General features: G+C 34.6%; 1 protein-coding gene across 2 annotated transcripts; it reads right to left on the bottom strand.

The window, feature by feature from the left end:
- Nucleotides 1–12392: 12392 nt before the first annotated feature.
- On the bottom strand, nt 12393–26164 carry LOC142986243 (uncharacterized). Of its 2 annotated transcripts, XM_076134614.1 has the most exons (6): nt 25809–26164; nt 24912–25121; nt 20347–20457; nt 13843–13889; nt 13158–13301; nt 12393–12529 (listed from the first exon to the last, which is right to left on the bottom strand). In XM_076134614.1, the coding sequence occupies exons 1-5, from the start codon at nt 26026–26028 to the stop codon at nt 13281–13283; spliced, it is 609 nt and encodes a 202-aa protein (XP_075990729.1). In that variant the 5' UTR covers nt 26029–26164; the 3' UTR covers nt 12393–12529; nt 13158–13280. The 2 variants fall into 2 exon arrangements, with proteins under 2 accessions (XP_075990729.1, XP_075990728.1); XM_076134613.1 differs by lacking the exon at nt 13158–13301 and having other exon boundaries at nt 12394–12529.
- Nucleotides 26165–27112: the final 948 nt, after the last annotated feature.

Here is a 27112-nt window from a genome sequence, read left to right as displayed (position 1 = left end):
AGCCGTCATTACTAATTAAAAAGCCAAATCGCAATTTCAAAAGTCAAAACAGCATGAAAAACGTCTACACAGTGTACATTCATAATAACACGGACTAATCATTGCTGTGACATAAGGCATAAAATGTCACTTTTAAAAACTTAACATAATGATATAGCTTAATAAGTAATCACGAAAAAAAACACACCATCGAATTGAGGACCTCCTTCTTTTTTGAAGTCGGTTAAAAAATAAGTATGACACGCATCTCACTGTCTTTTATTCTCTGCAACGTCATCCCGCCAGCTATAGGCTAAGGTGTAGGCAAAAATGCATCGCAACCACGTTTCGCTATTTTATAACGATAGTCCCATGTAATAAGAATGAATCTCAATGCCTCTTATGCCGTGTTACTAAAATCCAAAGTCACTACTGAAAATATTTCAATTGAACAAAAAACCTAATAGTTTTTTCTCATACCCGTAAATCGCACCCAAATCCCCGTGATCAGTTGCATACACCGCTCAGACCAACAACACAACAAACGCAAGAAATATACACCTGACTTAACTAGATAAAAAAATATGAGTCTTTAATTCTTTATTATACTTGAGCAAAATAGTTCCGTCATACGTTTTGATACAAACATTCTCGTCTTGTTTGCCGCATACCTTCATTTGTTCAATTTATTAGTGTACGGTAAGGCGACAGTGCAGCAGTCAGCAACCGTTGTAATATGCTTTGAAGGAATAATACGCAGAATTACTCTTAACATGGTCTAATAAGTACTAAGTAGTAAATAAGTTTCCCTTTGTTATCCTGTTTAGTCAGTTGCGATTGTGAATTGCGAAGCTTGTACTGAAGAATGCTCGGTCAACTCTCTATTGTAACTATTGTTACTTTATAAGTTCTTATTGGTGCCAAGATTTATTTTAAGAGAAATTGAGAAAGATTATTATATTATTGTTCTTTAATTTATGCGTTCGCACCGTTCGTATATTTATTTATTACCAGTTAAAGCGCGGAGCATCGCTCTTGATTGTATTCGCATTTTTTCTATTCCATTAAAACCTTTCCGTGTCTTAAAATCTATTTAACAATGTTTGCTAAAATAAAAATAATTCTTACTACAAATCTTGATAAATCTATAACTAAAAGTAGCTTAAAAATGTAAGTTTATGAGTTGCATCACTGTTGCTCAAATTATGGATTATCAATTCAATTAATTTGTATTAATAACTGTCTTAAAAAATATCGAAAGTACTAAGTATACTTTAACTTGCGTATTGTCTAAAGAAACGAACGACGACGCATTGTAATGCTATGCCATAATGGGTGGACCGCGCGAGACATTTCAGTTTTGACTGAAAATCTGAAATATCGGAATGTTCTGTGGAAATCGGACGCTCGCTAACCTGCATTGCCAAAAGTAAAAATATTTCTTTATTCATAACTTTTCTCTTAATTAAAATTAATAAGACTAAGTGAGGTCAAAGGCAGGTATTAATCGCGGGTTCTAGTTAATATGCGCGTAACGGTAATGGATGGGATTCCAACTTGATATCTCATGGTGGCCTGCACTTCCTCTACTCTCAGCCGTGATAACACATTAACTATCAAATTTTTTTTTTCTGTGCTATGCCAACGGCCACCGCACTATGGTTGACCTAAGTATAAATTTCAATTATAAATAAGAAAGTTTTTTAAATCAAGGACACACAATCTTCGCCAAGAAAAATACAAAATAAAATGTTAACCACACGATGTTTTAAAATCTTGAAATATACCGATCATCTCCTATCCGATAATATTCTAGTCGTCTGGGTGACTACAAAATAGACATTTTACTTGATAAACAATATCTACCAAAGAAAGTTTCTGTCTGAATAACTCAAATACATAGGTATATTTAGAGTTCTTATTTTCCTAAACACTCCATTAGAGGCGGTGCGCTACCAAAAGTTCTTTAGTTACTAATACAAAATCTATATTTCAAACCAAACTTGATATTAATGTGAACAGGTATATGAAAAATCGTACGCTCGGGATACAGATTCTAGATACCGATACTGCATCTAATAGACAAGTAGAAGCAAACTTTTGAGTTCGGCTACGTTTCCATTGTACGATGTATGCAAATTTGACGGCACAACAATCGGTTTTGTTCAAAACTTCTTAATGCAACCTGTAGCTTGAAAGCTTAGCTTGCATTTGGGTGTATGTTTCTGATACTAAATCTTCATACCTTCCACGCTTGTAAGGTAAGGTAAGGTACTTTTCAGAATCATTTATTCGTTAAACAGAAAAAATTAGAGGTGTTACATTGATTCGTTACAGACTAGCTGTTCAACAGACTGGCTGTTGCAGGTACCAAAACACAGACAGTAGGGACACCCTACAAAGGCTTTTCACAATAAACTAATATCGATGTAGAATAAAACAATAGAATTAATTCATTCGCTCGGAAAATACTCTGCTATTTTGTACGGATTCCTTTACAGAATCCAAAGTTATGATCGTTAGTCTGCAGCTTTCATTTCCAGGTAATGTTATTTGAAATAGCGGGTGCATGAATTTCATACCATAAAGAAAATACGGCCCTGGCCCTACCCACAGATATTTATCATCCTACGTACGAGTAAAAATTCTTAACGTGCCTTCGCTTATATCCTATCTCAGATTTCAAACTAAATACCTATTCGTGTAATTCACATTCTGTCTATGGTTTGATACGAGAAATAAGTAGGTATAGGTATGTAGGAATTAAAGATTTTAAACTATCGCGGCTCGACCACATAAACGTCTTTTACGATTGATATGCATTTAAAGGTTCACAGTAGGTAGGTACCTTTATTGTAATCAAGGATATCTGTAAAAAGTAAATTTCACGTCTGTTAACAAACGTTCTAAGAAAAAGATCATCACAGTTTCAATGTTGTACTCATAATGAGAATACAAAATTTAAGGGGTCGGAAGGAACGACATAGAACCGAACATGTCTACAATTCCGTCATCTACGCTCGTAGCTTCGTAGAAGCATGTCTTTCTCCTTGACAGCACTACTTATACTCCAAGTATGAGTGTTAACATAGCTTACGCTACGACACTACTTATCTGTTGCTTGTAGTTTAAAATGCCACTTGTGAACGTTTGACGCGGTAAATCCTGCACATCGGTAGTTTATTTTTGTCTGAAATCGGATAGTGGCTCGATAAATCCACGTGAAAACTCCCAGGGGCCGTAATAATTAATTTCAACGGGTTCATATTTCTATAGAGGAAATTCAATAAAAGTTTTTTGTTTGACTCGAGGCCTAACCTGCTCCTCAATTCGACAAAAGACTCGCCTAGCGGTGGACAGCAATAGGTTAAAGTTTTTACCATGCACTTTTAAAGGCGAATAAATAAAATTAAACATGAATTTTAAATTTGATATCCGAATATTTCATATTGAATTTGAAATACGTGAGGAATGCACAAACTCTTTACAGAACACCAATACCTTATAAGAAAATAACTTCTAACTACTATTAGAAATTAATATAGCAATATACTACGAGCGACATTTCAGAACAAGCGTAACGCTCCACACCTGTGTGTGTTCCATGTTTCAATAATATTAACGTTGACTATTTGAGCTCATTGAATTGGAATAATCTTTTATCAATACGTATCGACAGATGGAGTGCTGTGGTTGGAGTAACGCGGAAATACCCATCGACTACATACCCAGCGAAAATGCTGGACCTAGAGTACTCATAGTCCGACCACTAAGTAGAGAACTTCAGTAACAATCCATCCAGATAAATAATAACTGTATGTATTTTCAAAATGATGTAGCTGTATCAAAAACAGGCCACTGTCTGCTGCATAGGCCTATGAGTCACTGATCATCTAAAATCTGAATTTTCATAAATCACCATCCATAAATGGTTAATACCTCAAGACTATACGCACACCGAAAACCTCTTAAACCAATGTATTTAATACAACTCGCACATGAACTCTCTCGTACAAACACACTGACAAATATACCCACGCATAAAAACTTACGAACACGCACACCATCTCTCACACATACTTACCCAAATACGAACGCACGCACGCACGCACACGCACGCACACACACACACACGCACACACACACACACACACACACACACACACACACACACACACACACACACACACACACACACACACACACATACATACTCTCTTTTATTTTAAATTTGTTGCTTACCTTTATTTGTAATATCTATATCTATACTTATAATAAATCTGTAGAGAGGTCAATTCTGAACATTGAATATATTTGAAAAAAAACCAATGGGGGATGTTTAGTAACGGATACTGATACCGAATCTGCAATTTATAATTTTCTTTTCTGTCTGTCTGTCTGTCTGTCTGTCTGTCTGTCCTCCGTCTGTATGTGTCGCTATCACGTAAAAACTACCGGACAGAATGCACTGAAATTTGGTATATGCATAGAATAAGTAGTGGAGCAATTTCTAGGATACTTTTTATAGCATAAAATTTCAAAGATTTTTAGAAAATTGAAAAAAATACGTAGAAATCGTTTGAACCTGCGTTTCCCTATAGAGACCATAGATGGCGTTACAATACATTTCACAACATTCGCATATAGTTAACGCGGCGCCTGCCGTATCGATACCTGTTGTTCGCACCAACCAATAGATGGCGTTATAAACCGCAACAAAGCATGTTTTTTCTAATTAATTTATTGTGATGGCTTTATTGTAAAAAAATGCCTTTGAAACATGCTATACATTTATAAGATTTTTAAACATAAATGTTGTATGATATATTACACAAAAATGTTGGTTTACGTGGGTCCGGTGCGATCGGGATATCCTAGATGGCAAACCGAGTAATTTCGTTTGTTGTCGTTGTTCGCCGCAACTGACAGATGGCGTTGTTGTTCGAATCACATAATATTTAATAACCAAATTAATTGGTTGCATTAAGGAAATAAATTGGATAGCTATGAAACAGACTATGTGGTAAGTTTTAAAAAATAAACAACGGATGATATAAGTATAAAAAATAATTACGGGTTACGCGGTTTCGGACGTATCATCGCAAGTATACATTATTACGCGTCTGAAGAGCTCCGGCGCAGATAGGACCTATAATAATATTCTGAATCCAGACGGGTAAGCAATGGTCAGTCTATTATAAGGTATTATATTTTACACTGCAAACTGCTACGGATACAGACGAGAGCGGAAAAGAAGGTAACCACAGGAAATCAGGCCTGCCTGAGCCTGTGTCACATTGTGTGCCTTTCGGGTCCCTTTCGTAAACCGTGACCATTAGATGACAAAAGAGTTGTTAACATTTTTATGTGTAGGTGTATCGAGTGCTTCGCAATTCGCGTGCTCAAACGAATAAGCAACAGTACGAAATTCACGCGAGCGGAGCCGCACGGGTCAGCTAGTATACAATAAATGCACTTTGTTTGTCACTCCTATTATCATCAAGTAACGGAAGGGACTGGACCCCACGACACAGGGAATCCTAGTGTGGGGCCCAGAGATAAAATTGTAATACTATATTTTAGTGCTAAGTCCAAAATGTAATATGTGTATATGTATTGTACTTATATTTTTACAAATAAAGATTATTTTTATTATTTTATTATTTATTTATTTTGTTTACCTCTATACATATAAAACTCTCCCGTAAGTTGTTAGACTATAGTAGATACATAGTTAAAATGTTACCGGTTCTACTCATGAAGAAATATATAAAAATTCCTGCTCCATTTGATAGAATAACAGCATACGCTGCTAATAGTATTGAAACTCATATAAACGGAAATATTTGCGTGCACTTTTGTAAATTTAATAATGTTTCAATACGGTATTTCACTAACAAAAGATGTGTCGGTAGCTGACAGAAAAACGAACACGTCGAAATATTTTGGATAGTTCTGTGTGATTTATTTATATTAATACAATAAGAAGCTTTTCATATTGCCCTGGTTTAAATCACGGAAAAGACTTTTAAAATAAACTGGACAGTAAAATCTGTGAAATGGTTAAGTCAAAAAGTAGACAGACTACAATTTCCCACCAACTATTTCCAAAATTAGTAATCTGGGTCTGGTGGAAATCTGGTTAGCAAGATGGGTGAGAATTATGTGGGCAATAATAGATGACCGTTATTTCGAATTGGAATAGAATATATAAGCATTGCTTGTAACTCAGTACTTTGCTAATTAGTAGTTCTTTAGATTTTCTCGGCGTCATTAACGACGCCTCAGGGCCCTAATCGGATTTACAAGAAATGTTGCTTTCACTTGTCGCTATTCGTCGTTGTAGATAATTTACTTACAATCTATTTATTGAAAACTTTAAGAACAAATGAGAACAGTGAAATCATTCCTTTTTTTCGTTTGGTTGCATAGTTCAACTTAATGTTAAAGCCAAGATCGAAAGCCCGGTGCGAAAGAGGCGGCCTTTCTCATATCTTTTTTCTTTTGAAAGATTCTATCTGGTACTTAAAATTCTTAGTCTGTGGCTTACCTTACACACAAGTAGCGAAAATAAAGTACAAACTAGTATTTGCCTTAAATTTATAATAATTCCACGTAAAATTCTAATCCACTACCTTCCGCTTAATGTGGCGATCATCTTAATCCCTGCGCCAAAACGTCTATCCTAATTAAACTTGTTAACTAAGTATAAAACTATAATATATGTAACTATATTTCCCTTTTACCAGCTCCATTAGGCAATACTCACAAAACTTTAAAAAATTAATGTTAAGATCAATAATGGCAACCCATCTTTTTATTGACTTGACCGAGATCGCTTGCCTTCTCTCTACTCTCTTATATCGAACGACATGTGAACAATAGCGAAAATGTATACAAAATAACGGCTAATTTAATTAACATACTGACACCCGCTCCAGACTTACCCGACCTTGTGTCTGTTTAATTAATTTCATGACAACCCAAATAACACATTTCATAGATATTTGCCGATATTCAGTTAAAATCACGATTCTGTTGAAAATTGGCCATATTATTTCATGTATTAACGCAAGCACGGAGATATTTCAATATAATATTATGATCATCGATTGGTAAAACATTGCGTTCAGTGTCAATGTTAAAGTGTAAATAACAAGGTACAATTAGACCAAATTGATATTTAAGATCATAAGACAGTTATATATAAGTTTTATGGGAGCAAGTGATGATGGATATTATGTCCAAGAAAACTTTGATTTATTTTCCCCAAATAACAATGTGAAACAAAAGTAGACGGGATTCGCTGTTTAAAACCAAGTTGGTAAGCTATTTTAAGATTGTGAAAGTAAATATTTATTTTTATGTAGCGAAATTGCTGTCAAAATAAACCATAAGTAAGTAGCTTAATTATCACGGGAGTTATAACGCCCACGACAGTGTACAAAAATTTAACCTGATAAAGAATTTCCAATTGGACGAATAGGTTATGACTTAATAAATTCTTAATTTATATCCGAAGTGCAAGCCAGTTTTCTCCCCCTCGGCTATCCGTGCAATGAAATTAACTGCACGTGAAACCTATTTGCGACAAAAACCGTTGATGCATTTTTGTGTCCAGAATAATGAAAGCTGTACTGTGAAAGCTTCTAACGCAAATCAGACTAACATCCACCCGATTGGCATTGACTAACGGAGATTAAAAAATGTGTACGTTGAAAAAACACGCAGAGCCGTTTCTCATGTTCATGTCGTCCTTTGATCCGGATAGAAATGTACTTGATAAATACAATTACTCAAGTCTGTCCGAGCGCGTGAAGGGTGTAGACTAAACCAGTAGTACTTTTATACAGACTAATTCGATGGCCAAGCTACTGTTCTTTGAAATGGTATGGTCCAATGCAAAACACAGAGGCACCTTATAAAAATGTTTTCAGAATTTAATCTAAACACTAACTCGCAATTTTTCGTTGTCAACATTCTTTCGAAGAATCTTTCAGCTTTTGTATTTCATAGTTGTATACTAATATTTTACTACTAATTATTATTGTGCCTTCTACAGAAAAATACTCTAAACAATTATTCCTAGAACAAACTTTAACTGGGTTTTGAACTCAGTACACACTACTTCGTGTATAGTATAGGTATGCGGCGATCTAACTTCTTACTACGGCACTCACTCCGTCAATATCCGTGATTGTCTGTTCTATGTATTGTATGGACAGTGGTTGAATTTCTACGAATACTACCAAAATATTTCTGCTCTGTAGGTAGGCAAATACCAAAGTTGAAATGAAAAATAATGGTTCAAAGTAGAATGTACGCGCGTGGGCTGCTTTTGCTCTTCAGATATTTAAAGGCTTAAATTCATGATATTATATGAGTAATGCAAAAATAAAATGTAAATTACACATCCTCTGTCACTTATTTATTTAAAGTTTCGACGCAAAGAAAACATAAATAGTTACTCAACAGGTTTCCTTTGCGTTTTTAGCTGTGGACTCTTTGTAACTACCGTCAAACGTAGTTAAACATTTTGTATTAATATTTAACTCGTATGACAAATATCTAAAATGCCACGATAAAAATGGTCGCTTGTTTTAAATGTGCTAACTTTACTATCTAGTTTAGTCAGACGTACTTGAATACAAAATACATGGCCACTTTATTCGTCAAACACACACCCACATTATACCACAATACTACCTCCTGGTTGTGATATACTGACCTATTAATACGAATGTAGACACGCATCACAGTATCTGATTATTACCTATCAATTAGCCCATCTAATGCAAAGATTTGACATGCCCGCCGGCGGTGGCTAACTAGTAACTAATATCCCGTAACCCAAAGCTCACTGTATGTATATATAGGTATGATGAATACATATTCTAGAAGCTGCAAGATTTCTAGGAAGCCGGGACAAAGGCGTGTTGAATCTTAAGTTATTTGATCTAAACAGTTACACAAGATACTATTACCCTAAGAGCCATACCATCAATGAGACTGATACATAGCGAGGCATTCCGGAGTAACCGGGCGTCTGTGCTTTGATTGGGAAAGCACATATAATGTCTACTCCCGTTCATGATGCAGACATCTGTCATTAAGACTAATCAAAGCCTTTGGGCGGCATTTACGATATTGGTTGGCTGTGTTGGCCACAGACCACACTAAAGGCGTCTTTGAATTTCAGTGATAGTTACGTTGGTCAAAATTATTATTGACAAATGATCGGGTTGGATAGTTAAAATAATTACTACTTTGCTCACATAGTACCTAACATACGCAGAGTTTTCAGTTTTGCAGCCATTCCACCTTACACATGAAAATATAATGATTGAAGTAAGTACTGAGTGGAATTCTTATTTTTATTTCCAGAATCAATTTAACTGTATAAGGTTACCTTTTCAGAAGAATAAAAAGCGCTTTGATTGAGCTACCTACATTACACATTTATAGAAATTACTTTGATCTTCCCGTTCCCGTCGTAAAGACATTATAAAATTGTAGGTAACTATAACTTTTTAGTTAGCCTAGCATTATGGGTATATCTATACTAATCTATACTAATATTATAAAGCTGAAGAGTTTGTTTGTTTGTTTGTTTGAACGCGCTAATCTCAAGAGCTACTGGTCCGATTTGAAAAATTCTTTCAGTGTTAGATAGCCTATTTATCGAGGAAGGCTATAGGCTATATAACATCACGCTACGGGCATTAGGAGCGGAGCTGCAACGAAAAACGTTACAAAAACGGGGAAAATTTTGACCCATTCTCTTAGGTGACGCAAACGAAGTTGCGCGGGTCAGCTAGTTAGATATAAGTAAGAAGAAGGTATTTATACAAAGATTCTTCAGTAGTTACAAATGGAATTTATTTAACTACTTTTGTGTGTTTCCTATAGATACTACTCTAATAGTAATACAATTTTATTAAATAGACTTGAATCGAATGGCAATCATGCGTCAATTACAATGACAAATGAGTCAATATCAATTTCGCTGCACTCTTATTGATACATTTTATAATGCGAACATCCTTACTTATTTTAATTTTTTTTTGTGTTATAAAGAAAAGCTACAAAGGCCTCGGTTTCACTAATTTTCAATAATAAATAGGTAAACTTATTACGTAGTGCTATGCTAGTTGTTTTCTTAAATTTGTCACTTTATCAATAGCATATTTTCTATCCTACTAATATTACAAAATCCGTGAAGGTAGATTTATGTATATTTGTTACTCTTTCACGAAAAAATAATTAAATATAACACTGATAGATACTTGAATTAACACAATTTTTACCCCGGGAAATCTATTCACGCGGTTACAAGCTAGTAATCCACAAGGCAGGAAACAAGCCTGAAGTAAAACCTACATTTTATCCCAAAAATTTTAATTTTGAGTGAAAATTGAAAACGTCAAGAAAATTAGGGCTATATAAGCAAGTGAAACTGCTAGGCACAGCTAGTATTCAAAAAGATGTCAAGAAAATATTATAAATGAATATAAAGTGTATTTTTTTGTTCCGCTTAGGTGGAATTCAACAATCGAATAGTATGATAACGATGAAACTTATATTGCAAGTTTGTTCTAAAGTTCTGGATTGCTTTGCAATAATAAATAATTGGTAGGTAAGCAAGTTTTCTCATCTCGTTATAAATATGCACTTATGTAAGTATCAACTTTAACCAAACGATTTATTGTTTCATTTTGAAATTTGAGAACTTCTGAACTGATAAAATTTAAAAATCTCTAACATAATTGCTAGTAAAGAAATATATTTCAGGTGTCATTTTTTATGTAGGAATAAAAAGCTACACTATTAGTTTTTAAGTAAGCTATAAAAAATCATCACTAACATTCTGAATGATATTTGTTCTACCACTCAACATCAACTGTTCTATAATTATGCCAAAATACAACTACCCCCTAAAGTATACGAATATTTTAACTCTCATTGCAAATAAATATTTTTATAGAAAGATTTATAGATTTTTATAGAGAGTTACAAATGGCAACCGACAGTGGTAAGCAAGTGCCTCTATTGAATGTAGTTTGCAACTTCTCAATGTAGTCAATGTAGATAGTCAATTACTGTCGTCGACGGCGATTTAAATCATTGATTAAATGACCTTTCTAGATAATGGGAGCAGTTTAGTTAATATCCGACAGATTGACGGTCTAACATCAAAATATAAATGTATATTTATTTGTATAGCTCAGAGCCCGCTTTTATAAATCTATAGAATGTTGAGTGATTTTTATATATTTGTTGTCACTATATTAAGCAGGTTAAGTGAAACTTATAAACTGTAAAACTTGCAATTAAGAATTTGAGAATGTGGTTATATTAATAACGCATTCTTTCGGGAGGTAACCCTTGCCCTGCATTAATGTTAGACTGTATTGCAAAATACGGATCGGCTGAAACTATTGCCGACGGTTTAACATATATTCATAACTAGCTGACTCGCGCAACTTCGCTTGCGTCACATAAAAGAGAATGGGTTATCATTTTCCCCGTATTTGTTACATTTTTCGTTGCTACTCCGCTCCTAATAGCCGTAGCGTGATATTATATAGCTGAGAGCCTTCCTCGGTAAATGATCTATTCAGCACAAAAAGGATTTTTCTATTCGAATCAGTAGTCCCTGAGATTAGCGCGTTCAAACAAACAAACAAACTCTTCAGCTTTATAATATTAGTATAGATTTATACACTGATTTATCTATACTAATATTATAAAGCTGAAGAGACGACCAATAGGAGCGGAGTAGCAACGAGAAATGTTACAAAAACGGGGAAAATTATAACGCATTCTCTCTTATGTGACGCAAGCGAAGTTGCGCGGGTCAGCTAGTAAATAATAAATAGGTTTGAAAACTCAGACCCAAGTTCAGTTCAGTTTAGACTATTTAAGACGAGCCTAAGTCAAAATTACTTTTACTTTCCTATAAAATGACATCTTCAAGGTAAAATTATAACAACTTTTTTAAACTTAAAAATATTAACGCTGCAATTGTATCAATACGTGTATATAGTATTATATAGTAAACAGTTTGACTTTATGTCACCAATAATTGCGAGACATGAACATCAAAAGCTTAAATATGAGTTATTTCACTTATACGATTAAGAAAACATTTGCGGTTTTATAGTTTAGTTATACTTAATATTTTAAATGTGATCTGATATAAATAACTGTGTGTATTTTATAACTATAAGACTAAGTACGGTTGCCGCTCTCACCACTTTTGAATAAGTATCGGATAACTTACTAGATGGAATATTAACAGATCTATTCATCGTTTTTGGTCGGCTATCCAACACTTATTCATAAGTAGTGAAACTAGCCCTATCCGTTATAATACTGCGATATTTTATCTAACAAATAAAACGCTCAATTTATCCGCCAACTATAATTTCATACCATTTCCTGAAATTTGAAATATTTAGAATAACAAATGGTACACTTTTCCCTCTTTTATCCCCCCATGAGAAAAATCCAAGTACCTTCGAATCCATGACGAACATCGCACCGTGATCTAAAAATGTTAGTCAACTTAGTAAATGGAAACACCCTCAATATGTAAAATGTTATATCTACTTTTTGCAATTCTTAGGCAAGTAAGTATATCCTTTGTGCCCATGGGATCCTCCAACTGATTACAAAACGTGGTTTATTATTAACCCCGTGTTAAACGGCAGATATCCTGTTGGATTTGATATTAGGCTTGGGATTAAAGCTTTCAATTCAATTTGTAGTGAGAAGGTAGAAGTGAAAAACATAAATATATTTACAGATACCTACAACAAAAAAAGTTGTGTTACTAATAAACGCCACGTAAGCTTTAATTAGCTATACAGTGGTTTGTCACTTCCAATACATTTTCTAATTGTATATAAAACAAATAACAAAACACTGTATAATTATTTAGTGCCTAAAAGACGTTTATTAGTAAGTCAGCAAATGTGTAGATGAGTTAAGCCAAAGACGGCGTAAAAAAAATCTGAATACCACAACATTTTAACGAATTGCTAAAAAAATTCTTAATTATAAGACACTTGATTATTTAAGATTGCAAATAATAATTGTGGGTATATCGCTGCACGTGTCAATGACCTACATGAATAAAAGTCAAAATTACCAAATTAACTACTGACTGTACTGACCTACGGTTCGTTGTAAACCCTTATTCGCCAAAGTGACGCAAAATTCATAACTTCGTAAAGTTTCTACTACGGGAGTAGCATGCGTCGAGCACATTGATAATGTCATTGGACTAACGAGATAAACTACTGCATCTGAAATATCTCCTAACAAGAAATGATACATTTGTTACACGATACAGTTTCATACAATTAACACATTATAGAAAAATACTAACTACGATATTTAAGCGGAGAAATAGTGCACGATTACTAAATAATTATATGTACGAATAAAATATTAATCAAATTAACTAATAGTGGCGTTTCTAATATGCACAAAGCTCGCATTTTATATTTTTACAAACCCTAAGTGGCGGTAGGTCACAAATGTGCCACGCAGTCTAAATTCTTTACAAACGTTAGATAATTAATTCTCGTATTAAGAACAGACAATAAACCACAATATTAAAGCTATTTGATGCATGAACAAATTAAATACGAAACATTTGTGACATACCTCACTATTTAAGCACAATCATTAGCGACTACAAAATTTAAATTGTAACAGAACCAACCTTTTTTCGAATAAGCTATTTCCCAATTTAAAAGAAACATATTTTTAGAAAACATTTTCAATTTATCATCCTTTATTTCTAAATCGTTTGGTGCTGAAACAATATTTAAATAAGTTTAAAAAAAAACTTACAATATTCGTACGTCCACCGAAGTTGCCGTGATACGAAAACATGATGGCTGTAATAGAAGAAACTGACACGCACTGGATAATAATAAAAAGTGGGTAGAGGAAAAATATAAATTATAATCGGCGGGGGCCGAATATAAATGGTAGGGTACAAATAAACAAAACTTGGAATCACTTGACGAGTCATTAATCGGCTCATTGATAGCGCGCCTCGTGTACGTCCGTCCTCTAGTAAATAAGCAGAGAACTGGGAAGCGCTTGCATTGTACTGAAATTCTGATGCAGCCGACATATACATATACACAGATTTATACTATTAATATTGATATATGTTCGTTTCCTATAGCACATTACGACTTGTATCATTGGATAATTATATTTTAGGTAGAAAAATCTTAGTGCGTCTTAAGATTTGGCTAAACTAGTAAGTTTTAAAACAGTTAATTTAGATTTATGTTGTTGTAATTATGTTTATTAATTACTCGTAGATTGGCAGCGCCTGTCATAATTCAATTATTGTGCTACATGACGGTTAAATTAAATTTGCGATTACTAAGTGTTATCTCGGATTTCTTGCCCATTTTTTATTATAGAAAATTATAAGTTAGGATGATGCTAGTTTTTCTCACTGAAAAAAATATAAGATGTGTTTTAGAGCCTTAAAATTTTCCGCTTTTAAAGTAGTAGATTTAGTTTTTATAAGGTTTTCAAGCTAAAAATAATTTGTTTCTATTAATCGACCTTCGTAGCTAAATATAAACCTATAAGGTTTTCTTGCCCTGTCTGTACATTTGTATATAGGTATTTTGTAAAAGTGATGTATGAAAATGAAACAGATTACTGTTTGGTAAATAAATAAAAACTGTAAAATTGTGGTCTTAGCTTAAACGAAGAAGTGACCGATAATTTCTTAACCTTTTAGTTCAAAGGTTCAATTGAACTGTTCGTTTAACAACTGCCACGTAAATAGATTACTTAATTCTTAATGTTAGGGTCTGAAGTGCTGGGCTAATAGTGATCGACTGCCTGGATTATATAACAATGAACTATAAATTACTGGTTTAATTGACAGTAAGGTGCTAGATTTAATTATGTGGTAAACAGAAATTGTTTACGCGTTTTTCCACTATCTACCCGGAAAATGCGTATAGGCTTATTTCAGAGAATTGAGAAATTATTTTCAAATTATTTTGAATCATTTGCTGTTTGATTACATCTCAGTTGAAGTGGGTTAGGTGTTGTTTGTGTCTGCAGTTAATATGTGTATTAATAAAATATTTTTTTACAGCTGTTAGATAGTCGACATCGAGGTAATTGTCATTTTCTTTAGCGGTTATTTCAGTACTAAATTCTATGTAAGTTGGACCGAAGCATTAAGTTTTGGAAAACTGTTAATTTATTTCTTTAGGTAATTGAAGTAAGTTTAGTTACTTCATTACTTATTTATTTGGATGGTTATCATACTTTATTTTGATAATTATACTTACATTAAATTAAAAACAATGGCGTTGCAAGCCCTTGACAATTAAAGGTTTCTTGTTTTCATGTTAAGCTTTTATTGGATACTGAAATTGCTTCTTGGCAGCAAATAAATTGTTTGTTACTGTATCATATTTGTTAAGATATCGCACTATTGATTTGTAATGTGTACGTCAACTGTGTCAGTCTATTCTCTGGTAATTTATGTCAATGGGACGAAATTGACTGCAAGTCAATCATTTCGGACTCTTCGCCGTAGCAAGTATGTTTGTGTAGCTATTTCTTATTTACTTGGGGAATTTATTTACTTTGCTTTCTTCGTGTCAGGACCACGATACCTTGTGATAGTGCTAGTACCTTTTACTACAAGTATCCTTAAGAACAGCCGTTGGCAGTAGACCTCTTTTCAAACTGTACTAAAATCTTGTCATAGAACATGTCAACATTTGATCTCAATAAAATGCTCACGAAACATTAATTACATTTCAATTTCTGTCTCATTTACATACATTTTATGAATACAACACATTTTAAAGTCGAGTTCTTTTATTAGCGGGATCTATCACCAGTCCAATCTCCAAAGTGACTACTGAATTCCTGTAGTGAAGTCTTTATATCGCGCTAGCAGTAAAGCAACAAGTGAAACCGTTTAGTTCCCGAATTTGCGGTGAAAGATTTGTTGTTCGTATAAACACGTACTCACGTGTAAGAGGTTCGAAGATGTTACAGGAATGCAATACTTAAGAACGATGTCTTATAGAAATTTAGTGATATTGGCCTATACAGGAAGACGAGTGTGTGTATAGTAGATACTTCTAGATCAATAAATTTTAGTAGTTAAATGTATGATTACAGTTAGGTAATATAATTTCTTCAATATTAAATGTTCTAGCCGTATTCAGGGTATGCAAATAAATGTAAGTTGCTTTGGAAGTTTAAAAATAAGTCAAAGCATGTTTAATAAATACATAAACCTCCTAAGGTTTTAATATTTATTAAACATGCTTTGAGTTTCATAGATCAGAACTGGCCATATATATCAGAATATTCTGATTACCGTGGAGCTAGCAAATAAAGAAAGTGAGTAAACAGTTTGAACGCGCAAGGTTTTGAGATTAAGTCGCTGTGTAATTTCCTTCATAAAATTTTACGTTATGTTAAGCTAGATTTAAGTGTAATTTTTATTTACACTTCATCAAAAGGAGATCATCCAGGCTCCATACATTTTTGGGCCTTTTATCAAAGTGCCGGCCAACAAAAAAAAGTGGCATGTATCGATAGAGCACATAGCCCCGCACTCCACCCTGGGTGCTGGTGTATGCATAATGCGCATACGCACCACTCCCATCGCCGTGAGCCGGGGCGATCACATAACGATTCCGATAAGTGTGTTACAGTAGAGAAATACATAGAAATAATACTGGTGAGCTCTAGTTGATACGGTGACGACCCGTTTCCGAGTTGATACGTGTGCTTACGACCTTAAATCAACTTTAGAGTGGTAGCTTCACAATGAAAATTGCTTTAGATAGTTAATTCTAACAAAATCAATCATTATTTTATGTTTCACAGCACTTTCAGAAATGAATAAATGTTTGAATATTATGAATCTCCAAACCTGTATAACTCGGTTCAAAGCGATCCTACCGGTTTCGTGCCATACTAACTATTGCTTCAAATGGCTAGCTCTATCGATACCTGCTGCCACTTTTGTTTGTTGGCCGGCACTTTGAAAAAAGGCCCAAAATGGATGATCTCCTTAACTGTGATATTTTAATTTTTTGTAATCCAATACACGGGCGTTTTAAACATTTTGACTAACTTATGGCACAGAATAATAAGTACTAAAGTACTTATGGTAACAGTGAGACTGTACTGTGTTTAATTTATAATGTGTAGTAGTCTCATACAAACGTTACCATCAAATAAAATATTTGTACTGCGTATGTGCTGGAAAGTTAGTGAAAATATCAGTACCAACATAAGCTCTTTTATACAAGTTTCAATTCATTTATTTTATTCATTCCGCAAACGGCAAAGCAATTCTTAGTCCTTATATTTGAGGATTAGATGGCACTAAGCTGTGTTTCATGTTGTTGTAGTAGTATTAGTGTTAAGTGAAGCATTCATGACAACTATTCACAAGATACTTAGAAATAAATAGAAGATCTACGGGTGTAGCTAAGACCGCTTTGATTCCTAGAATTTTGGTTTATCAAGTGCATTGTACGTGTACTTATCTCTTAAGTAGGTTTGAGCAACTACATATTCAGCCAGCTTCCTAAATATGGGTCTATCCCATCGGTCCCGGGATGGGTGAACTGACACTATTTTGTCCCAGTTGTTCCGTGGCGGGACAAATGCCACTGTTTTGGCGAAAAATCATGTAAGTATGACCCGTCACGGGGCAACTTAACCGGACTAGTAGGATGCATCCAAAAAATGTATACCGTGACGTTTCCAATAGAACTTTATTGTAAGATAATATCAATTTTAAAATTGCTTTTCGTAAACAAACATTACGCAGTGACTGACTGACTAAGAACTTAATATACACTTGTATTTTACTAATCATAGACAAAAATATTTTTGAAAATGTGACATGCTGTACATATTTCTGACGCCAAGAGTAACTAGGTTAGGAAAACGACCCGTAACCGGCAGGGAAATATTTACTTGAATAGAAGTAATAGATTGAAATTACCGCGTATTGGCAGAAGCAGCGTGGGATACCAGATTAGACTTTATTAGACGGACGGATTCAGAGTAAAATAACCAATCTTCAATAATCTAAACTGATTGAACTATAAGTAGTCCTTGACCTTCGAAGCTTTGCGATGTGTTAGATTTTTGTCAAATTGATAATATGATTGAACTCCTTGAAAGGCTGGTTTAGTCCGCCTTCGTGGATTTGGGGATAAATATTTACAATAACATTCTTTTAGTACCCAATTGACAGATAATGATAACAAAATCAACTAAAGAGATGATTGTAGAAGAATTAAAAACAAACCAAATGCCAATTTACCATTATTTATTGACATCTACGCATGTCAAAAAACTACAAGGTCGCAAATCTAAAGTGCCACCGATACTGCAGATACATTCCCTATTACAGCTGCATCTATAATAGGGAATGTATGGGTTTATTCATTGTCCTTCCATTATTTTGAAGGCACAGGGGATGCCGCGTTTGATTTCGGTAATAATCGAATTTGGGAATGTAGACAACAATGTACATACGTAAATAGCATCTAAAGCCTTTGTGTGGTTCTGTTTTAGGCGGCGACAGAAGCATGCCTTTGTCGATCAAAAGTGCAATACCGGTGACGACTGTGTTTTGATTTTCATCAAATAGAGTGAAGTGAACACGAGCTACAGGTTATAAATAACTGGTGAAAGTATGAATTCATCTTTGCAATAGTTAGATGAGAATTTTAAGCCGTCGTTGGTGTTACAGTAAACACCTGTGTAGTATTTAATTGTGTTATTATTTAAACAATCCATAATATTATGGTCACATGAAATGGATGTAAGGCTTTATATTGAATTGGACGTTGATAATTTTTGGATAAAGGAAACCTGATATAGTTCATTGTTAATCCGGGCTTTTTGTCAATGTATTATTGTTATAATTGAAAATTATCTTGTCATGAGACAGTAGGTTTAGTACAATCTGATCAACAACTAAATTATCAGGGTTAATTGTGGTTGTGAACTTACTGAATAAATCAAAATATAATATAAATATTATTGGACAACTCACACACGGTCATTTGATTCCAAACTAAGCAGAGCTTGTACTATGGTAACCAAATAACTGATATACATACCTATATACTACTAAATATATACTAATGTAAATAATTAATTTGACAACCAGGCTCAGAACAAATACTCGTACTCAGCACACAAAGATTTGTCCCAGGTAGGATTCGAACCCACCACACGCGGCGCTACGGTTGTTGCGGCGAGGTGACCGCAAACCACTGCGCCGAACGTGCAGTTATAATACATTACTAAAATACATTTATTGATGACAGTACCGATATTGTGCTTGCTAATTTCAAGTGCGAAATCAACAAATTATTTCAGATGGGGTTTGGGAGGGTGATAAATTTTAACTCTAGGAGCAAAGGCAACTTAGGACGATCACATACAGATATGCAAATAAAATCTAGTTCATAGGTTCACAACTGGAACATACCACCCCCTAGTGGACGCTGAAGCTCTTGGTGAAGGGCGTTAGCGGTTCCACAAACAAATGATAAATAACAAAGAAAGGGGAACTGGGGAGAAAGTCACTGTAAAGCAGTGGTTCCCAGCCTGTGGTCCGTGGAAGTCAAAATATGGTCCGCGAAAGATTATAAATTATTAATCTTCAGGACCAAATAAAGTGTATATTACACTTTATTTCTAACTAGCTGACCCGCGCAACTTCGCTTGCGTCACATAAGAGAGAATGGATCAGAATTTTCCACGTTTTTATAACACTTTTTACTGTTACTCTGCTTCTATTGGTCGTAGCGTGATGATATAAAATATTCCTTTTTTTCACGAAAAATATATCAAAATTATTTATATCTCCTAATATATCGCGCTAAGGCCTATCCGCCATTAAAACAGTTGCCATGACAACGGAATTTTGTTAATTTAATGTCATTATAATATTGATTATTCGCGACTTAATTCGCCACCTGAATTTTCCCGGGAAATGCGTCATTTTCTCGGGGTAAAAAGTAGCCTATGTCCTTTCTTGGGTATCAAAGTATCTCCATACCAAATTTCATGCAAATTGGTTCAGTAGTTTAGGCGTGATTGAGTAGCAGACAGACAGACAGACAGACAGACAGAGTTACTTTCGCATTTATAATATTAGTATGGATAAACTTAGGTACATAGTGGTTCCTGCTAACAAGAATAATATAAAAGTGTTCCCGGACTAAGAAAAGGTTGGGAGCCCCCGCTGTAAAGAGACCAGTACTTCATAAAAGGTTGAGAGCCTATGAACTAATTAGCGATACTTACCAACGTAATATTGTCCCAAAATATCGTCAACGTGTTCAATCAAACCAATATTATTGTCGAAATCAGCTCTATTGAATCGGGAGTGCGTTAAAGTCCTTTTGATGTCTGAACCTGCATATAAAGCATGCATTAATTCCACATTTCGAAGTATAAAATAATGATGGCGATTAAAAAAGGTTTTTCTGAAAAGCAGTATCAAGAAGCTTACACACGATTTTACGGAGAAATCCGTGGGAAAATAAAATGATTTATATATTTTTTGGGTCACTTTAAATTTGGTATTTTATCATAAAGAGGTAGGCATAGAAAGAGTGTACGGTTGCCTAACGTGATAAAAAAAACCTTAACTTGCTAAGTAATGGTCTAAAAAACTCTTTGATATTTGGATGTTTAAACAAATTTTTTTATTTTAATTAGTTGTGTTACTAAAGTTTTAAATCTACCACGGTTTGCACACATACAAAATTGTAAAACGGGTCTTAGTTGCGATGAGAATAATACCTGGTTGCATTATGCTTAATTATAGGAATAATAATTATGTCCATTTCAACGAATCTTGAATGAGATATCATTGAGTAGGTAATAGGATACCATGCCTGTTATTGTAAGCAACAGTTTCAGTCGAAGTGAACTGACATTACATGTGACTACGAGTATGTATTGCTTATATTATCCATATCATTAATATAACGAACGCGAAAGTTTGTCTATATGTCTGTCACGCTTTCGAGCTAAATTGTTTTTAATGACATTTACTATGTAGAAAATTGGAGGGTAAAAAAGTGGCTACTTTTTAAATAAATTAACCTTAAATCTCTTTTTTTTGTTTTAAACAAATTGAAATCGGTCATCTTCTTAAAAAATAATGTTGTAATAGAACAGATTTATACTTAAACAGGACTAATAAATAGGTGAGAGGTAGAATAAAATACTACTATAACTTTATAAATTTACCCTTCTACGGATTACGCGTAGCCCACGGATATCGGATAGCGTAGCCTGGCGTAGCGGTCGTAGCCTAGCGTAGCCAAAATGAAATGTCATGAGTCTATGCTAGTTTGTACATCATAATAATAATCACGCGACGTATTTTTTTGGTAGTGTCTGCATCATATGTTGATTATGATATGAAAAAATACGAGTTCGCAAAACGCGATTTTTGAGGATAAAGTTTTAGAGCAATCTGTCCTTACAATATATTTATTTAGCAACTGTAATGGGACAATCCTCAAAAGCAATAAGTAAAATTAAATTCCATAGAGTAAACTGCATGGAAAAAGTAAGAAATAAGTAGAAAACAAACATGGACCTAAGTATTATATAGAAAGTGATATCGTCTGTCAACATTTTAATGAATTAAAAGTGCCTCTCACATCTCACAGAGACATTTAATATTGCTTCGTAGAATCTCATCCTGCCAAGCACCCTTTCAAACAGAGTTTCACGACCTCGGACAGTGGGTATATTTAAAACTGATAAATTAAATCGAAGGCATGCTGAAGCCATAGATAAAAACGTTTAATTGAATCGTGGGTTTTGAAATGAATGCGCAAAATTGTTTTATTTTCAAGCCACGCGGTATCGCCGCCCGCTCTCATGAAATCAAAGTACTGCGAACGTAAAGAGGCGACACGCGCCCGTGTAAAGTCCAATCGCATCGCGGCGCCTACTATTATTCAACGTATATAATTTCGGTTGATTCTTACTATGATTTCCAAACTTTATTTGAATGAAATTTAAATACAAAAATCTATTTAAGCACCTGATAGTTATCAAACTACGAAACTGCATTGAAACTTAAAGTAGAAATAATGTGCGCAGTCTACTTGTGCATAAAATAGCATATTTTACGAACTACGAAATTACGATTTAACCCGGATATTTCAAAGCTATCAATCCATCTTGACTTTGAAAAAGTTTGGGAAAGTCTGCGTTGGCGTCGGGTTGTACGAAATTACTGTTTTAGGATGAGCTATCTACTATCAAAGAAAGCAGCGTCTAGGGTGCATCTCCTTCCGACAAATCCAAACCTTGAGTGTTTTGTTTATTTCAGTAAGCTACGAACAGATTTTATAATGTACTAGCGGACCCGATAGAAGTTGTCCTGTCTACACGTAACTAATAAATTAAAACTTAATTATAATAACTAAAAAACATTGTCCAGCGGACAAAATTGTGAATCTAAACCATTCTCAGATCCTCTTGAACACACACAAAAAAATTCATCAAAATCGGTCTAGTCGTTTAAGAGAAGTTCAGTGACATACACACTTACAGAAGAATTATATATATAAAGATAAAGGGTATTTTTTTAGGGTGTGATAATGATATTAAGGCTATCCAACATTGGGTGCGTTTCGACTTATGGGGTCGAATCCGCGGGGCGTATTCACAAGATTGTCTTGGTTCGAATTAGCGTTATTACATGAAATGATTTATGCCCGGTTTTTGAAGTAGACTTAGCGGTAGTTTATCTTTTCATTAGCGTTTAAGCACAAATAAACATGACAGTTAAAGGGCTGTTTTACTGATGTAGGATATTTTGGTTAGGTAATGATCCGGAGTCAAACATACAGCGCCCAATCCTTTTTTACCCTAAAACATTTTTTTTAATAGACATCTACTATACATGTTTAAGGAAACTATATATTTTTAAATATGTATTAATTATATTATTTTCTTAAAGTTCAAGTTGTATTTAACTTACACTTATTATCGGTGTAAATTTAGTCTAAGATTTTTTTAAATGCCGCGGACTATGGCGTGATCGACGTAGGACAAGCTAGACATGTTAATAGACCAGTTTACCGCCTTCAAAGCCTTAATTTGATCAATTTTTTATGTGCTTTAAGGTTGTTCTACGAATTATTTATGCACTAGGCTAAAACGGGTTTAAAAATTGGAGCCCTATTTATTCAATTTTACGTTTTCGATGCAAGTGAGTCTATTGGGAGTCTACTGTAGTTAATTATAATATAAAAAAAACAGTTATATTGAAAAATCTAAAATAAAAGAATGGACAATGAATGCCTTGCTAATAAACGTCGCGCATCGTGTAGGTTCTGAATATAAAAATCCATACAATTTAGATAAGAAACAGTAAAAAACTCAAGGTTTACTTGTCTTTTTCACTTGCATACATTCCCAACATTGATATTGCGATCAATGTGACGAAACTCTGTATAGCTACTGAGAGCTTACACTACGTTTATAAGTAAGTCAGTTATGAGAAAATATGACGAACAAACGACATGATAAAGTAGGAATCACTAGAGTGAGTTTCAGAAATCTTTCAAAGACATTAACTTCAAACCACTGCATTTTGTTTGTATACGGTGGCCAATATACTAAGTATGAACCCGCAGACGGGCAGCACATTCTCGGACGTACAAACTAAACAAACACAATACCGTCTTGAAGCACTCATACCTCAGATTCAAATGTATGCATCCGTTCTACAAAGGGACGCGACGGCCCAATGGTTAAGGCATTCGACTTGCCGGCTAGCGATTGTAGGCTCAAATTCCGATGCAAAACCTCTCCTTACAATCGCCTTGATCACGGGCTCTTAACCTTTATCAGTCTGCTAAGCTCTAACAATAAAAGAACAGAATTTTCGTTTAGAACAGAATGAAGTTAGTTTTTTAGAAAATGTATGATTATTTCATTGTTTTGTATTCAGCAGAAACACAGCACAGCAACTGACTTAATTCATTTAATTAATGTGTACGGACACAGTGGTCATACAATACGTAGAAATATGTCAGCTTCAAGTTTCAATAGACATGACAACCGTCCGTCGTTTGCACAAATCTCCTTCGAGCTGAGATTCCTAGTATTTTAATAGTGAGCAATTTTCCTGGAGGTGGCCCTCATGCTCTCAATAGTATTTATTTGTAAGGCACTGTTGTATCTTCCACCATGGATAGACTGTACATATTTTGAATGGAAGGTATTACTATTTTGGATAATTGAATTTCCACAGATTCAAATCAATTCTATGGAATTTCCACGATACTCTTGTCCTGTCTGTCTTCCGATGTTTATAACGAATAGACTATATAGATAAAATAATTTATGTGCAATCCTTATCCATGATAATATTATTTTTCTTTAGACAATTGTGTCATTAATGGTTTTTCATCTTAGCCATATCTACCTTATTTTAAATATGAATAATATTTTATGAATGTCTTATTTTTTGTTTCTTTGTTGTTCTTTATATTTCTGTTTTATTACTTGGTTATTTTAATCTCTCTTGGATAGAAGCAATTAAGGTAGCAATAGTGCATTTAGCTATCTGGTAAATTATTGTAATCAGTACCTAGGTAATCTGTAATTTGTTACCTTATAATGTTACTACAGACTGTTTCTAAAATGAAATGAATTTATGTAAACCTATAAATGGTGTAATTGGGTTGGCCTTGTGTACAAAAACCCTTTACAGATCAATAAAGAGTAAAAAAAAGACTACGTAGTTTCAAAGTCTACCGTAAATTAATATCATGGCGTCATAAGTTATTTACAAATAAGGTGCAGTATTAGATACACTGAAAGATACTCACTTGCATAATCTTCCATAATTTTATACTTAATTTTCCAAAAGGGTAGGTAGTCCGACATATTGGGTTCACCCCTCATTGAGGAGCACTGCCCAGGCCCGAGGGACCAGCGCTTGTGAAGCAGTAAAACATTGCACACAACAACTGGCATGCTCATATTTAAATACACCATACCAACGTACTGATAATCTAACTTGCCAACATCTACCCAACCTACAAAAAGAGTATAATTTGACTATGACGACCTCCGTGGCGCAGTGGTTAAGGTGGTCGCCATGCCACTACCATTGCGCCGGGAGGTCGAGGGTTTGATTCACACACGGAATAATTATTTGTGCGATCCACAAATATTTTTTTCGGGTCTAGTTGTATTTTGTGTCGTTTGTTTGTATGTTTGTAAAAGTCCCCGCGACAAGAGGGCAATTCTTAGTGCGGGAGCTGTATTTTTCAACAAATTAAAAAAATCGAGTTGCTGAAAGTTGAGGAACGTTCCTACAATTCGCCATTAGCGATTAATCATCGTTTGCTACGGAAGAAATACTAATAAGCGTAGTCCGGTGCGTAGAACTCGTAACGCGTGAATGAAACAAACGAAGCTACGAAGGATCGTAACAAGTGGCTTTGGTCTCTGCTTACCCCATGCTATGGGAAAAAGGCGTGATTATATGTATCCTACTTCGTACTAATATTAAAAATGCTAAAGTTTGTGAGTATGTATGTAAGGATGTTTGTTACTCTTTCACGCAAATACTAATGAAACGATTACGATGAAATTTTGTATGTAGGTAATTGAAGACTTTTTATCCCGGAGTTCCCGCGGGATCGGTATTTACACGGGAAGGGTTTCCACGCGGACGGCCGCGGGCGGCCTCTAGTGTACTAATAAAAATATCAACTTACTGTGTTCATAAGCTCTTCGAGTGATTTTATAAGCATCATTTCGCGTATGCTTCACCATACACAAGTGAACGAAATATACAATGATCAGTAGAATAATGATAACGAATGTCGTTATTATGTGGGTGAAGATACATTTTTCACCTCTTGTAAATTTTGGTTGGTTTTCTGGATAGACGGGACGTTGAAAATATGATTCTGATGGGGACGAAGACGACGACATTTCTCTAATTTTATTTTTATAATGTTCGTAACCAACTGGATTCTGTAACTTTGAATGAGAGATATCAGCCTAAGTAACTATGTACTGTAAAGCTTTATTTACAAAGCCTTAAAATAGAGCATTGTGCAGTTTCAGAACTCATTGGTATCTTTTTCATCGTCATGATTTTTATGATGATAATACAATTATCATTTCTCATAGTCAGTAGACTCTCGACAAGGATATTTTGCGAAGATTCTATGAACATTTATGCAAATTGTAATTTTGAAAATATGGCATGATGAAGGTACGTATCAATTTTTTTTTCATGAGCAGCTGAGTACCTAAGTATGCTTATTTTATTTTTATTGTATTTTTTTATTTTTAACGTCCTTTGCGGGTTCATCGTGGCGGAGCATGGCACAGGACAGACAGGTTTGGGAAGAAAGGGGGGGAGGCCTTTGCCCAGCAGTGGGACACATAAAGGGATAACAAAAAAAATATCCTCTGAATCCTTTTTGTGGGAGGGAAAAGTACTTTTTATAAGGAGCTCAGTAGAATCTCGTAAAATCTCGGCGAAAATAATATCATTACAATACTATCGAAGGGCGTGAGATGACCAAATACAGGAAGCACAAAATGGATGCCGGATAATAAAATCTATAAAATTTTCCTAGCAGTCGAAATGTAAACCTTAAGTTGTATGAGATATGGTTCAGATCAAAATTGCGTGAGCGATAAATCACTGTCTCGCACTATCACGTGCATCGGATGCATGAGGTGTTGCACTCGCACCGTGACGCAATAGGGCGCGCCGCCGCACAACGCACAAAGCACCGCACCCCTGCAGCCCTGAAATAAATAGTGTTTGACTAATATGTAGTCGACAAAGTAATAAATATTAATGTGAATTTACTTCAGGTGTAAATGACACACAATTTCATTTCTCGGTTATATCGGTACAATATCCCGATTCATACCCGGAGAGATACATGATAGCCCTGGGGAGTTGACAACGGTTTGAAAGCCACTATGCTGTACATTGTATTCTCCCTTAGATTGTAGTGATTAATTCACTTCGTCAAAGCAGAAATGTACTGAATAG

Source organism: Anticarsia gemmatalis, chromosome Z (genome assembly GCF_050436995.1).
Source record: "Anticarsia gemmatalis isolate Benzon Research Colony breed Stoneville strain chromosome Z, ilAntGemm2 primary, whole genome shotgun sequence".
NCBI classification, from domain to species: Eukaryota; Metazoa; Arthropoda; class Insecta; order Lepidoptera; family Erebidae; genus Anticarsia; species Anticarsia gemmatalis.
Note: the sequence above shows the minus strand (reverse complement) of the source record. Positions and strands in the feature narration are given on the sequence as shown.